Source organism: Protopterus annectens, chromosome 1.part0, assembly GCF_019279795.1.
Source record: "Protopterus annectens isolate FY-2018-M chromosome 1.part0, PAN1.0, whole genome shotgun sequence".
In the NCBI taxonomy this organism is placed as follows: domain Eukaryota; kingdom Metazoa; phylum Chordata; order Ceratodontiformes; family Protopteridae; genus Protopterus; species Protopterus annectens.
This window is the reverse complement of record NC_056725.1, coordinates 1,864,414,034-1,864,428,412: the sequence shown is the minus strand read 5'-3', so window position 1 is coordinate 1,864,428,412 and position 14,379 is coordinate 1,864,414,034. Positions and strand designations below refer to the sequence as shown.

The window sequence follows — 14,379 nt, the reverse complement described above, 5'->3', positions numbered from 1 at the left end:
TCTTTCACTTTGGTCCCAAAGAGCAAGGACCCATCAAAAGGAGAATCAGTGAAGGAAGACATGAAGGCCTCCGCGAAATGACACAGGAGCATCCAGACTTGCCTCCTGAGGGCTATCCCGAACTGGCTGCCCTACTCGCCCCCTCGGCTGCATATGATATGAGCCTCATGGACGAGTTGACAATAGAATTGAGGGTAAACACCTGGGCGTTAACCGTGTGCGCTACGCCTCAGGTACGTTACCCGCTAGAGTATCTCCTAACTCCTTGAGGAGATCTCTCTGGAGCAGAGTAAAATGACAGAGGTAGTTCAGTGACTGTAGGGTGAAGGTCGCTGATGAGAGGGTACGCTTCCCGTATCTGTCCATGCTCCTAGACACCTTGTTAGGAGGATGGATGGAGGAAGAATACTCGGCTACTTCCTGCTGTGTGGCCTCCGCCACCACCATGGCATCTACAGAAACCCCTTTGGACAAAAACTCTTTCCCTGGGGGGGGGGGGCAGAAAGAAACTTATTGGGCCTTCGGGGTACAGGTTCCACCGAATCAGGATTCTCCCACACCCTTCGACAAATTAAATCCAAGAGCTCGAAGGGTGGAGACACCCAGGAGGCGGAGGGTTGATCACCAAAGGCCTTGAGGAATACCGACTCCTCCTCAGAGGGAGTTTTGGATGGCCAGTCGCCTCTCTGTCTCAATATCTCCAGGATGTCGGAGAAAGACATCATCAGTGGACGAATTGGGGGACCCCTCCGACTCCTCGAGGTCAGTATCAGAAGTGAGAGACTCGTCCTGGGAGTCTATGTGCTTCCTCTTGCACGACTGCTTTCTAGGGGGCTCCTCAGGCACAGACTCTGAGGGGCCCTCAGAAAGTTGGAGACCACTCATGGGGGTATCCACAGACCTTTGGGCTCTGCCATCTACGGATAGGGGGACGTCAGAGGCTCTAGCCATGGTGAAAGGGGACGGAATGAGCGATCTGGGTGATGTAACTGATGATCTGGCCAGTGCGCTCCGCATGGCCTCGAAGGCGGGTCCCCCTGAATCAGAGGACCGACCGGCTTCCGAGGCCATGACCGGGGTCAGGGCCTCCCAGACCGATGCACTGATAGGGAGGCTCGGAACCGACAGGTGTCCCGAAGTATCCCCCTTGGGCCCGACTGAGGAAACCTGAGTGCCGAACCCTGTGGACAGAGCCAACGTCAGCACTGATAAACCCTTGAGGGGTATCGGAGCCGGTGCAGGAACATCACTCTGAGTGGAGCACTCCGGCTCCGAAGACAAGGAAGTGCTCGGAGGAGAAACCATCGACACAAGCATCAGGACAGGGACAGGCTCCGGAGCCGAATGGGTCAGAGCCGAGAATAATTTTGCCAACACCGGCGACTGCCGGAGCCTCTGTACCACCCTATCAACACCCAAATCAGAAAGCCTGGAGGATCTGGAGGACAGGGAGGGAGATTGGGATCTCCTCTCAGGAGAGCCATGCCTATCACTGGGCGACTGTCTCCGAATGGGTTCCAGTAAAAAAGGAGCCTGTGCCAATTCCAGTACTACAGATACCTCCTGCGGCCCTGAGGACAGAGGAGCCAAGGAGGTAGAGTAAAGTTTAGCAATTTTATCCGGTGGCTCCGTGGAAACAGAGCCGGAGATCTCTTCTTCGCCTTCGAAGCTTTAGACTTGGACTGAGAACTAGAAGTCGAGTCTAAAGACTCCTCAAACAAAGGTTTTAGGAGTCCCTTCAATATTAGTTTATTTTTCCTCTCCTGGAGCACCCTTGGACTGAAGGCGTGATAGAAGCTACAAGACTCTTGCAAATGAATAGCTCCTAGGCAGCAAACACATACGGAATGCCCATCCGTAATGTACATTTTGTAACTACACTTGGAACATTTTTTAAAATCGGAAGGTTTATGTTCCTTCTGATCCTTAGACATCTTACAAAAGTAGACCACAAAACAATCTAGCGGAAAAACAGTAAAGGAGGAAAACTAGTGAACAGACTACACAAGACAACCAAAGAACCTCCAAGTAAAACGGTTCTTTAGTAACTCACAACACACTACTAAAAATTAAGCAGAACACATTTATCCCAAAATACACTTCCACAAAGGAAACGGAGCACTACACAGAGAGAAGGAGGACTAGGTCCTCTAAGTAAAGCAGGCTCCAATCGAACAGTTAGGGATACCAAATACACGAACAAAAAACACTACAAACAAGCAACAAGAAGAATAGCTATTAAAACAGCTTTTGTGGTTAAACTACTATCAAATTTCTCAAGAGAAATTGAAAAAAGAAGGTACTTAGCCACAGCCAAGCGAGACCACATCCTAACTACACGAGCGGCAAACGAGATCTGGGGTTATGGAGCAGTGCAGCATGGGATACCTGCTTGGCCCAGCCAATGAGAGACTTCGAGCTAGTAAATAAAAGTTGTCCGAGTCGGAGCCAATATTCGGCTCCAAACCCCTGAGTAAGAATGTAGGCGAGATTGGACTACATAAAATCTCATAGTTTCTAGATAAAGATGCCCTCAAGAGTTTGTATTTTACCCTGAAGAGATTCCAAGCAGAAACTGTATGTCAACCTCCCTGTTCCTCCAAATTGCTTGCATCTCATAGATCATTCAAATTATACCTGCAAAGTGTGATGACATCACTTTCCTGGAGATTATAGCGATTATGTGAACAGTAGTGCTTTCGTCTATTTTGAACACCCTCAACCATCATATTCATCAAGCCACTGCAATCTGCATTACAATACTTTCCCACTGAGATACCAAAAAAAATATGCTTTGCATACTCCTTAGCTTACCTAACAAGATAGATTCATATTGGCATATCATTGTTTTCTCAAACTCATCTGACTATTCACCAATCAAGGATTTCAGGAACTCAACTACAAGCCAGACATGTCACATGTGCTCTGCATCATAAAGCTCCATCATATCATTAAATGAATTAATGCTTATTACACAGATATGCAACAGGTCAAAATAAATATATCATGCAACAAACACTTTTGACAGGAGAAAGTTTACTTTAAGAATATATTATTCACCACTGCAAAGGTCAACAACCACCAGCAAAGCACCCCTCAACAGTAGTAAGTCCAACCTTCACACTACAGTGAAGCAGCAACTTGGAGAAAAATAAAACAAACTAATAGATATGGAACACAGAAAACTACCTAAATATAAACTTCCCCCAAATTAAACATTCTCTGAGTTTACTCCTAGAAATATTCTCCCTTAAAAGACAGAATTTCTTTACTAAGGCAAAACATTTAACTGCCATAAATGCAACCTCAACTGATGAGAAAAGAGACTACAGTATCAGATGATCTAAAGTGAAGTAAATGCATACATGTGTAAACAACTACTTGGTTAAAGTATGTATGGAATATTTCCTGTAAAAAATTATGTAAAAACATGAAACAGGCCAAACAGTTATGCAGTGGTTAGTGCTGCTATCACACAGGACATGGTCCACCAGCCAGGTTCTCAGCTTGGGTGCCTAAGGTGTGAAGTGTGCACATACCCCCTGTGTACGGTGGGCTTTTGTGTTCATTCACTGGGTGTGTTAGTTTTTTCTTACATACCAACATGTGCATGCTCTGCGAAACAGTGTGTGTGTGTAGCTGTAACGGGTTGGTACCTAACCCCATAATTAGGTTCCCTGGGACAGGCTCCAGCTTGTCTGTGAACCTGAGATGGATTAATCTGGTAATCAGAAAATGAATGTACATTAAATAACTCAATAAAACTTTTAGTTATGTACTCACCATAACTTCAGATGTTTGGGATCCATCTCGCCTACATTCTGAATGATGGGCGAAGTCTCTTATTGGCTGAGCTTACTATATCCCAGGATGCACCACTACCAGTCCCCAGATCTAGTTTGTCCGCATACATGCACATACCCTGCTTCTATAACATCGCCAGATGAAACAAGATAAAAACAGTTGAACTCAAACAATCTCTTCTGATCTGCAAGGCAGGGGAAGGAGAGATGGATCCCAAACATCTGAAGTTATGGTGAGTACATAACTAAAAGATGTTATGTGATCCTATCTCTACATTCTGAATGATGGGACAGCGTCCTAGCACCTGAATCCTGGGTGGCTCACTGGAAAACACTCCTGAGTACCGTGGAACCAAATGATGCTCGTCCTTTAGATGCCACATCCAATTTGTAGTGGGAAATGAAAGTTGGACCAAGTAGCAGCGCAAATTTTCGATATAGCGAGCTTGGAATGAAAGGCTATAGAAGTAGCCATAGCTCTGGTAGAATGAGCTTTGATAGATGATGTAAGTTGCTTATTGAAGAAGAATAGGCCTGAGTTATGCAATCTCTGATCCATTTTGAGATAGTAGCTTTTGTGATGGTTTGGCCCAATTTATTATCTGAGGAGGACACAAACAACTGGTCTGACTTACGGTTGCTGAGTCCTGTCTAAATAGAAGCGTAATTGCCTGTGAACATCCAATTTATGGAGAGTGTATTCTGCTTCATTAGAGAATTTTGGAAAGAAAACTGGTAGCTCTAGAGATTGTTGAAGACAGAAACTAGAACAGACCTTTGGGACAAAGGATGGATTAGGCCTAAGTGATACTCTATCCTTGTGGAAAATCAAGTACGGTGGTTTAATAGACAGGGCTTGAAGCTCTGAGACTCTTCTTGCAGAAGTAATAGCCACTAAGAATGCCGTTTTCCAAGACAGATATTTTAATTCGCATGTAGCAGCGTTGAAAGAGGGGGAGATGTTAATGCGCCAAGCACCAAATCAAGATCCCACGGAGGTGCAGGATGAAAAACTGGTGGTCTTAACAGACTCGCACCTTTAATGAGCGTTTTGCATAGTCTGCTGCTCATCAAAGGAGGATCCGTGGATTCGTGGAATTTAGAGATAGCCGCTAGTTGGACTTTAATAGTTGAGACAGAAGATCCCTGATTAAACAGGGATGTTAAGAATTTCAAAACCTCTGGGACAGGAGCAGTGATAGGGTCTAAGCCCTTGAGTTGAGCCCAGATAGCAAACCTCTTCCACTTACTGAGGTACAATTTGTTAGTGGTGGGTTTGTATAAAATGTGAACAACTTCCGGGTCTAGTGTGTGCCTTCTAACTAAGGTTGGAAGTGGAGAGCCAAGCTGTCAATTTCAAAGATTGAAGGACTGATGCCAATGTCCCGACTGATGGATTAACAAGTCGGGATCAGGTCTAAGGTCCGCGGGATCGCCCACTGCATGCTTTTCAGGTAAGGAAACCATATCTGACGAGGCCAGTATGGGGCAATCAGAATCATTGAAGACCCCAGTTGAGAAGCTTTTGAATAACTTTGGGAAGGAGTGGAATTGGAGGAAAGGCATAAAGTAGCCCTGTTGGCCAAGGTTGTGCTAGAGCATCCATGGCTGGTACTTCCTGATGTGGAATCAAGGAGAAGAACCTTTGGCACTTGGTGTTTTGTGGAGTTGCAAATACCCCATCTCTTGAAAACCTGGGCTGCTACTGTGCGGTTTAGAGACCATTCGTGAGGAGAGAGAATTGTCCTGCTTAATTTGTCACATTTGACTTTCGGGATGTGGGTCGCTACCAAGAAGCGGTTGGTAGCTACAGCCCATTCCCACACTCTCATGGCCTCTCTGCAAAGGGGATGATCTGGTCCCTCCTTGTTTGTTCAGATACCAGACCACCGACATGTTGTCTGTGTGGATGGCGATGATGCCCTGAGGAAGAAACTTGTGTAAGGCCTGTAGGGATAGAAGTACAGCCCTCATCTCCAACACGTTGATGTGGAGAAGAGTCATCTCGGAAGCCAGGAGCCCTGAACTAGCCTGCCCAGACAATGCCCCCCACCCTATCTGGGAGGCATCTGTCGTCAGGGTAACCACTGGAGGGAGAACAAAGGGTTTTCCTGATCCAAGTTGGATGTCTGAAGCCACCAGCGAAGGTCCCTTTGCATATTTCCGTAATCATGATGTGATGATTGAGGGAAGATCCTGAAAGGACCATTGAGTTGACAAGAGCCACTGAAGAATCCTCATGTGTAATCTTGCTAGAGGAACTAAAAGAACCGTGGCGGACATTGAGCCTAAAACCTGTAGGACCATCCTGGCTGGGGCTTTGGATCTCGAGATCAGAGCTTGAACTTGGCCCTGTAAAGTTCGGATCCTTTCGCAGGAAGAAAGAAGGGCGCATCAATCTTGAGTCTATCTCTGCTCCTATAAACTTTATGCGTTGAGAGGGCAGCAAGACAGACTTTGACCAATTGATTGTAATCCCAGGGAAACACCCAGGAGATGGTGGCTTTGAGGTTGTCCATTAGTAGATGCCTGGTGGTGGCAGTCAGGAGCCAGTCGTCGAGATAGGGAAACACTTGGAATCCAAGACTTCTCAGGTGAGCCGTCACTACTGCCAAACACTTGGTGAACACCCTGGGGGCTGTGGTGAGACCAAAGGGCAGAAAGGTGGTAATGACTGACTCCCAGGCTGAAGCGCAGATACACCTGGACGCCTGATGTATCGGTATGTGATATTAGAGCGTCCTTGAGGTCTATGGAGCACAATGACTCCCCAGGCTGAAGCGCAGATAGATCTTGACTGGGGCGCCAATGGGATCGGTATGTGATAATAAGGCGTCCTTGGGGTCAGGAGGGCACATCCAAACATCCTTCTCCAACAACGGGAGAATGGATTGTAACGTGACCATTGAATTTGGATGTGGTGGGGACTCCTTTTTCGTTTGGATGACTCTTTTCTAGCAGCTTTAAATCTGTCCTGATGATTGCCTCCCAGGCTTTTAGGTGCTTGGAACGACGACACCCGACTGGCTCGAACGCAGCCGGGGCAATCCCTCATGGCGTGTGGGAGGCTGAAGAGCCAGACTCTCAAGGAGCCCCACTGACACAAACCATGAGGCAGCGGGCCACCCACGAGCCTCGCTGCGTGCCTGCCACCCCGCCCCCCTTGACGCATAGGAAATGAGCCTCATGGGCCGAGTTAGAATTTGGCGTGGGATAGCCAACTGAAGCTAACCGACTGGGCTACTTGACCAGATCCCTCTGAAGCCTGGTAAAGCCTCTGCCACGTCCTGTTGTGTAGCAGATGCCACCACCATGGCATCAAGGAACTCCTTCGAGAGCAGACAAAAATTATTTGGGCGGAAGGACTGGTTCCACGGTATCTGGATGTTCCCACGCGCCTCGACAAACTAAATCCAGGAGCTTTGGATAGCCGCCTGCGTTGTTGAGGGATCTCTAGATGTCTGCAAATGAGACATCATCCGAGGGGGGACTTGGGGACCCTCCCTGCTCATCCATCATATCTGTCGATGTAATGGACTCGGGGGAGTCCAAGCTTTTCCCTCTTGCACGATCTCTTCCTACTGGGGGTAACCTCAGGCCTCGGGCTCCCGCTGGCTACGACAGGGGGAACTGCCAAGACCAGTCTCCACGCCCAGGGTCCCGAAACCCACCCCCGGAAAAAGTCAGCCAGCCAAGCTTCAAACCCGAGGCAAGGCCCGTTGGGTAAGGGTCGGAGATGGCAAGGGGTGGGGCCAAGGTGCCGGCTCCGAAACCAGAGGAAAAGGCGGGTTGAAAGGCCTTCCATCGGCCCCAAAGGGCTAGTGTCGGCGCCGAGGAATACTCACAGCAGATTTCATCGGTGCGCCTGATTTCTTGGTGGATCCGACCGGACTGGGTTCGGAACGAAGCCCTTTGCAGGAGAGGATGCGAAGGTTTAACCCCTTAAGAGAATCAATTTTTTTTTCTCTCCTGGAGGACCCTTGAGAAAAAGCGTGACATGCAGCTGCATGACTCCTGCAAGTGCTTTGCCCGAGACAATATACACAGAGCGAATGATCGTCTGTGATAGACATTTTAAACCGCATTTCGACATTTTTTAAAGCCGAAGGCCTAGGGGTTTGAGACATGATGTTACACAATTCTAGTCACTTTGACAGGAAAGTAAACAACTAAAGATTTACTGATGATAAAGCTAAACAGTTATAGCTTAATGCAAACACTTCTGTAAAAAGGACAGGGAACTCTAAACAACTATAGAATTACTAGAGACCCTGTAAAGTTTTAAAGGTTGACAGTCGGGAAGGCCCTGGATGGAGGGCAATCACACACAACAATTTTACAATCCAGCGTACACAAATGAGTGTCCGTTAAAACAGCTTTTGTGAGCAAAAACAGCAAAAACTGACAGAAAAGTTAGTTAATAAAACTACTCAGCCCAGCCAGCTCGAGACCCGAGATCTGGGGACTGGTAGTGGTGCATCCTGGGATATAGTAAGCTCAGCCAATAAGAGACTGCTCTCTTTTTTGGCAGCGTGCAGTGGGAGAGGGGGATCGGCTCCGAACCCATCATTCAGAATGTAGGCGAGATAGGATCACATAACATCACCTGTTAACAGAAGAAAGAACAAAATTCAGTTACAATTCATGCAAAACCAGTCAACACTGTCTGCCAATAATTAGTTAATATAGCTCCAGAAGAAAGCTGTAGACATCACATACTGCACAAAACATGAAAAAGTCACATCAGAACTCTACATACCCGATGAAGTTTGAAAAATCTCTCAATTTCTTCTCCATCACCACCACCAGTTGTGACAAGGAGATGTCGCAGCTGATCTACAGGACGCAATTTATGAAATAAGAAACTGCCCTAAGATGGGGAAGAAAAAAAAAAACTTAACAAAAGTGAGTGGAAATGCATTTGTCACCTCTTGGTTCTATTAAACCTTCTGCACAACATGGTCTACCTTTCTGAACCAAGAGGGCATACAAACAAAACACACAGCTCAAGACCTGATACAAAGAAAAATTAAGACATAAAACCATTTGTTAAAAATGAAAGGCCTGAACTAAAAGTACAGTTGCGTAAAATTGTACCATAACAGTAGATGTCCTTCTCGCCACTGCTGCAGTGTTCTTCACCCAAGGGATCTCTTTCCATGGTTAACCCAAAGTCTGGCGAGTATACCAGAGCCTTCAGCTCTTATAAGCCCCATAAATCTCACATATGCTCCCCATGCATGATGTAGGGCATAAAAGGTGACATACGGGCGCAGATGATCAGAACTGAAAAAGCCCCAGGAGGAACAGAATATCCTAAAGGACAAAGAGGAACGCATGCATCCAGAAAGAAAAACTTGGTCAGAAAGGCAATCAGAACACACAGCAAAAGTCAGGCACAGGAGGAAGGAGGGGAGGACTGAATACTACAACACTGATTCGAAGGACATCTACTGTTATGATAAGATTTTTACATATGTATAATTTCCTTCAGTATCACTGTTGCAGTATTCTTCACCTATGCGACAGTACAAGAGCTCAAGAGGAAACTGGGGAGGAGGAAGGCACAGAAGAATCCTTCATACATCCATGCAGGATACCCCTAGCAATGCTTGTACTAGCCCTGGAAACAACAGCCAACTTGTAACATTTAATGAAAGTAGGGGCGGAGGACCAAGTAGCAGCCTCAATGATAGAATTGGTATCCAGACTCTTGAAAAAACCACTAGAGGAGGCAACCGGCCTAGTAGAATTTTTATTTAACATTTGTTGACTGGGAAAGTTGGACTAGGGCACAGCTTATTTTCAGAAGAGGCCCAGAGAGAAACTGTCCAGACGCACGTCTCTGGAATGTGGGAGGAAACAGGAGAACCCAGAGGAAAGCCACACAAACGCAGGGAGGACATGCAGACTCCGCACAGAAGGTGCCCCAGCCAAGAATAGAACCAGAGAACCTCTTGTTGTGAGGTGATAACGTTAACAGCCGCACCACTGTGCCACCCTAATTTGTCTTTACAGACAAGGTAAGACATTTGCCATGAAAAGAATAACAAATGGAACTAGCCTAAGAAATCCAGGAGGAGATGGCTTGCACAAAAACAGCAAAGTCCTGTGATGAAAAGAAACAAAAAAGATGCTCAGATATGCAAAAAATTTAGCTTTATCTAAATAATATTTTTCTGTCTGTGAAAATACAAGGTGAGAAGTACATTCTCTCTGGCACACTGTGAAGAAGGAAAAAAGAAAGAAAGATGAACAAATTAAGGGACACCTCATTGACCACCTTGGGAATAAAAGAAGGATCAGTGCGAAGAGACACCCTAATAAAAACAACAAAAGAAGGAATAGCCATGAGACCCTGAAAAGTTCAGACACTCACTTGGCTGAAATAACAGCCAAAAACAGAACAGTCTTCCAAGTACAAAGCTGCAAGGAAGTTGAAGAAGCAGGTTCAAAAGAGACTGAGTCAATATCCCAAGTAGAAAACTGAGGTCCCAAGAAGGTGGGAAAGGCTTCCTGGGAGGCCTGATATGAAGGACACCTTTAAGGAATAACTTTACCTAAAACCTGGAGGCCAGAGGAGGACTCAAGGGCAGATGAGCAGAAATTGCTGACAGGTATGGGGTCATTAGGGGGGCCACAAAGTTCTACCTTATTTGCAAACTAACTCTTCAGGTCTGTGGTCTAGCTATCCAGCATCAAGTGATTCTTCAGGCAGTTTACATTCCTTTAGAGCACAATCTAGTGACAGACCCCTTGAGCAGGTCCAGAATTCAAGTTCAGGAATGGATTCTTCATAGAGATGTGCTCCTAGAAATTGTCCATCGGTGGAGTATTCCTCAGGTAGCTCTTTTTGCCTCCCCCTAACAGACAACTCCCTCTATTCTGCTTCAGTGTCCTAAATCCTCTTTCTTGGAAAGTGGACACCCTGTCTTTTCCTTGAAAGGGGAGGTTTCTATATGCTTTCCCACCTTGTCCTCTGTTGTCTTAGGTTCAGACAAGATAAGGAATAGCTTCATCTCCCAGAGATTCTTCAACCTCGCCATCTTGCTGACGACTCCATTTTGGCCCAGACAGCATTGGTTCCCCCCTTCACTTTCACTTGGCCAGGGACAATTAATACAAGTTACCTCACCGGGTGATCTTCATACAGAAGACAAGGGATTTCTTGTTCATCCTCACTTGTCCACTCCAAATGACACTGTGGGTGATAGTGTTTTGATCCCTTTTAGGCACCTCTTTCCTGAGGACATACTCCAGGTTCTGCAGATGATCAGGAAACCCACTACTAAAAAAATCTGAAAATCCAAGGAAGAGACAGAAAAAATTTAAAAACTTCCTGAAAAGTGGATGGAAGTTTATGTGAAGGTATGCATCCCTGAGAACCAGAGATACTAGAAAGGCCTAAGGAAGTAGGTGAACAAACAATGTCTGAAGGGATAACATTTGAAAGGAAGAAATCTAGAGAAAAGTGTTGAGCAGGGAAAAGATCAAGAACTGGTCTCCATGGACCCTCCTTTCAAGGAACCAAAACATTCTGGAATAAAATCCCTTCCCCACCTGGGTTGGAGGCATGGTTTGAATGGTGCTTTGATCCAAACGAGATTGAAGCACCTCTGGGAAATGCAAATGCCATTCCTGAGGAGGGTAACGAATACCTGAAAAGGGACTTCCAAACTATGAAATATTCCTGACAGATAATGGACAGAACCCAAGAACCCGAGGTAATTCAGAGACAATTTGAAAGAGACAAGGAGACACGGGAACCAGTCTGATGGGGAAAGCAAACCAAACAGAACTAGGCTTTTCCTGAAAAGAGGGTTTCTGGAAGGAAGGAGTCTGAGTAGACTTAGCAGGAGCCACACACCTGGAACCCTTCTTACCCTTAAGAGAAGGGTGAGGTTGACTAAGAACAAAGGCAGACTTGGAATGGTAGTTCCTCTGAAGCTTAGGAATAGGAGAAACAAAAATATTTTTAAGTTCCTGCAAGGCTTTGCCCTTATCCTGGAAGGACTTGAATAAGTCAGCAGCAGCAGGAGTTCCAAAGAGACTTTTGTTATCGAAAGGAGCATCCTGAAGATGAAGCTAAGATTAACAGCTCAAGACTAAACCAAAGATAGCAGCCCTTAAACAGGCATCGGCTACATCACAGCTGCATTTGACTGAATGCTTGCGAAGTGGAGCCCAGCACGGAAAGGGTAGAAGCCTTCTTCTCAGAGTCAGAAAGATCAAAAACCACTTAAAAACCTGAGAAAGAAGGGCCAAAACATACCTGGTCATAGGAGTCTGACAGTTAATGGCCCTAAAGGACAAAGTGGCAGCAGTGCAATTTTTCTTGCCTAGCCTTTCTATGGCTTACTATCCTTGTCAAAAGAGAGCAGCTTGGTTGAGGGCAACAAGATGGATGGCTTGTCAGAAGAGAAGCTCATAATACCTTTTTTGAATATCAGAGACCTGGGAACAATCCCACTTACAACAGTCCATCATATAGACAACGGCATCCACAAAGGAGAGTTCTTCTTAAGGAGAATCTGAACTTAAAGAATCCTCTTCCTCTGAACCATAGTCCAAAGTGAAAGGGATTTAGGAAGACTAGGCCAACCCCCCCCCATAGTCCAGATCCTCATCTGAGGAATCCAATTCCGTAGCTCTCTTGACTGGAGTGGAAAACTGAGGGAGAGCAGGAATACACACCTCTTGAGGTGGTGTCAGAGCCATCAAAGCATTAAATAAATCACTGAGTGATGCTGGGATCCTTCACAAAAGGGGACATATGCCTCATCTTCCATTTCATTTTCTACAGAATGTCTGCTGAAACACCCTCGGATGGTCAGGCCACTGATGCAACTCTGTAAAAGTTGCAATGATCTCCTCCCTCAATAAAATCTGCGGAATCCCCTTCAGTCCTTTGATATTATCTGCAGAGGTTCCCCCTCAATGTCAGGTACAGACATTTGAAAAGCCTCTAAGGACATGTAAAAATATGGATCCATACTGGCCTCTGATGGGGTTGCGGCACTGGAATCTAAAGCAAGTACTGGATGGTCTTCAAGGCTTTCACCAGGCTCTAGAGAGAGGTTTAGGGGGGCAGGACAGTAGTTGGATTGAACTGCCTATTTCTTAGCAGATGACTGGTCCTCGGGATAGGAGGATTCTGCCACAGCACTCTGAGCCATCAACTTAAGATGCTGGTTCTCCAGGTATATGGACAAAGAGGAGAGTTATCTACAGAGGGTCTTGGGCACAAAATCCTGGAAGACAGAACACTGTGTATAATAATGGGAAGCACCCGAACAAAAAACAATGACCATGACAGTGTTTATGGGGAAAATGCCTGCCACATTGACATATTCCCCTTCTGGATGACATGACCACAGTAACAAAACATAAAAAGGAAGAGAAGAAACCCCAATGGGGCATTCATCTGAAAAAGCAGCTTGTAAACCAGAAGAGCAGAAAGACGTTCAAACCAAAAGACGATAATGGCATTCGGACTGAAGGCAAAGAAGTTTTGAGTATCTGCGTCCGTATGTTACCTGTATGCCCTACGTCATGTGCAGGGAGCATATGTCTGATGTACAGCACCTACAAGAGCTAAAGTCATTGGTATAATGGCCAGACATTGGGCTATCCTTGACAGAAGAGCCTTTAGGTGAAGAATTCTGTAACAGTGCTATGGAAGGACTTATTTCTCTTTCACAATGGATATGCAAAATATTTTCATTGTATCTTCTAATACTTAACCACCACAAGTATGAGAAGCATCTAAACACATGTATTTATCTGCAGTGTTAACTAGTAATGGCCAGCTGGTAGGTCCCAGGAACGTGTAAATAAGGAACATAACATTATGTGCATGTGCACATACACGGCTTCTGATGCCCGAGAGACACAAGCACTAGGATAAAGCTTATTTCCAAGTGTGATGTAAAACAAAATAATAAGGATAGAACAAATACTGAACACAGACATTAAGTAAAACTGAAAAGTACAGCTGTGTTGCACTTACCCTTAACAGTAGATGTTCGAATTCTCAGTCCAGAAGGCTTTGGGCTTTAAGGACAGTGTCTTACCCACAGAACAACCAGCCAGCTTCCAAAATATCTGGCCCCCCTGCTACATTTCAATTGGATTTCTGGTTGGTCAACCTTGGCAAGGGAAAAAGCAGCAGTCAGAGTGGAAAACCTTCAGCACTTTCTTGACCAAAAGTTAAACAGCATAGTTATCCTCAACTATAAAAATAAGAAATAACCAAATTATTTCCAAACAATAACTATATGCAATAATAGAGGGATAGACAGTGGGTGTAGCTACTGCAGCACTGAGAAATTGGAACATCTACTGTACCGGTTAAGTGCTGCAACGGTTAAGTGTAAATTATATAAGTGTACTATGTTTATCATTCCCACTGCTACAATAGCCTTTATGTCATATGCATTGACTACCAAAGCTTATCCATCCTTGGAGAAAGAATGATATGGATCCAGCAGCCCCCAGAGAATGGTCCTAACAAAGCCAGACCTGGATCAAAGAAGGTTCAGTTTGTAACATCTTGTAAAAGTTTGTACAGAAGACC

The 14,379-nt window shown here is 45.5% G+C and overlaps 1 protein-coding gene across 1 annotated transcript in view; it reads right to left on the bottom strand.

Annotated features, from left to right (window-relative positions):
* NUP155 (nucleoporin 155) overlaps nucleotides 1-14,379 on the bottom strand; it is a 1,504,248-nt gene that overhangs the window by 928,475 nt on the left and 561,394 nt on the right. Inside the window, exon 15 of the mRNA XM_044069916.1 lies at nucleotides 8,563-8,673. Within this exon, the coding sequence (XP_043925851.1) occupies nucleotides 8,563-8,673 (111 nt within the window). The remainder of the gene's footprint in view (nucleotides 1-8,562; nucleotides 8,674-14,379) is intronic.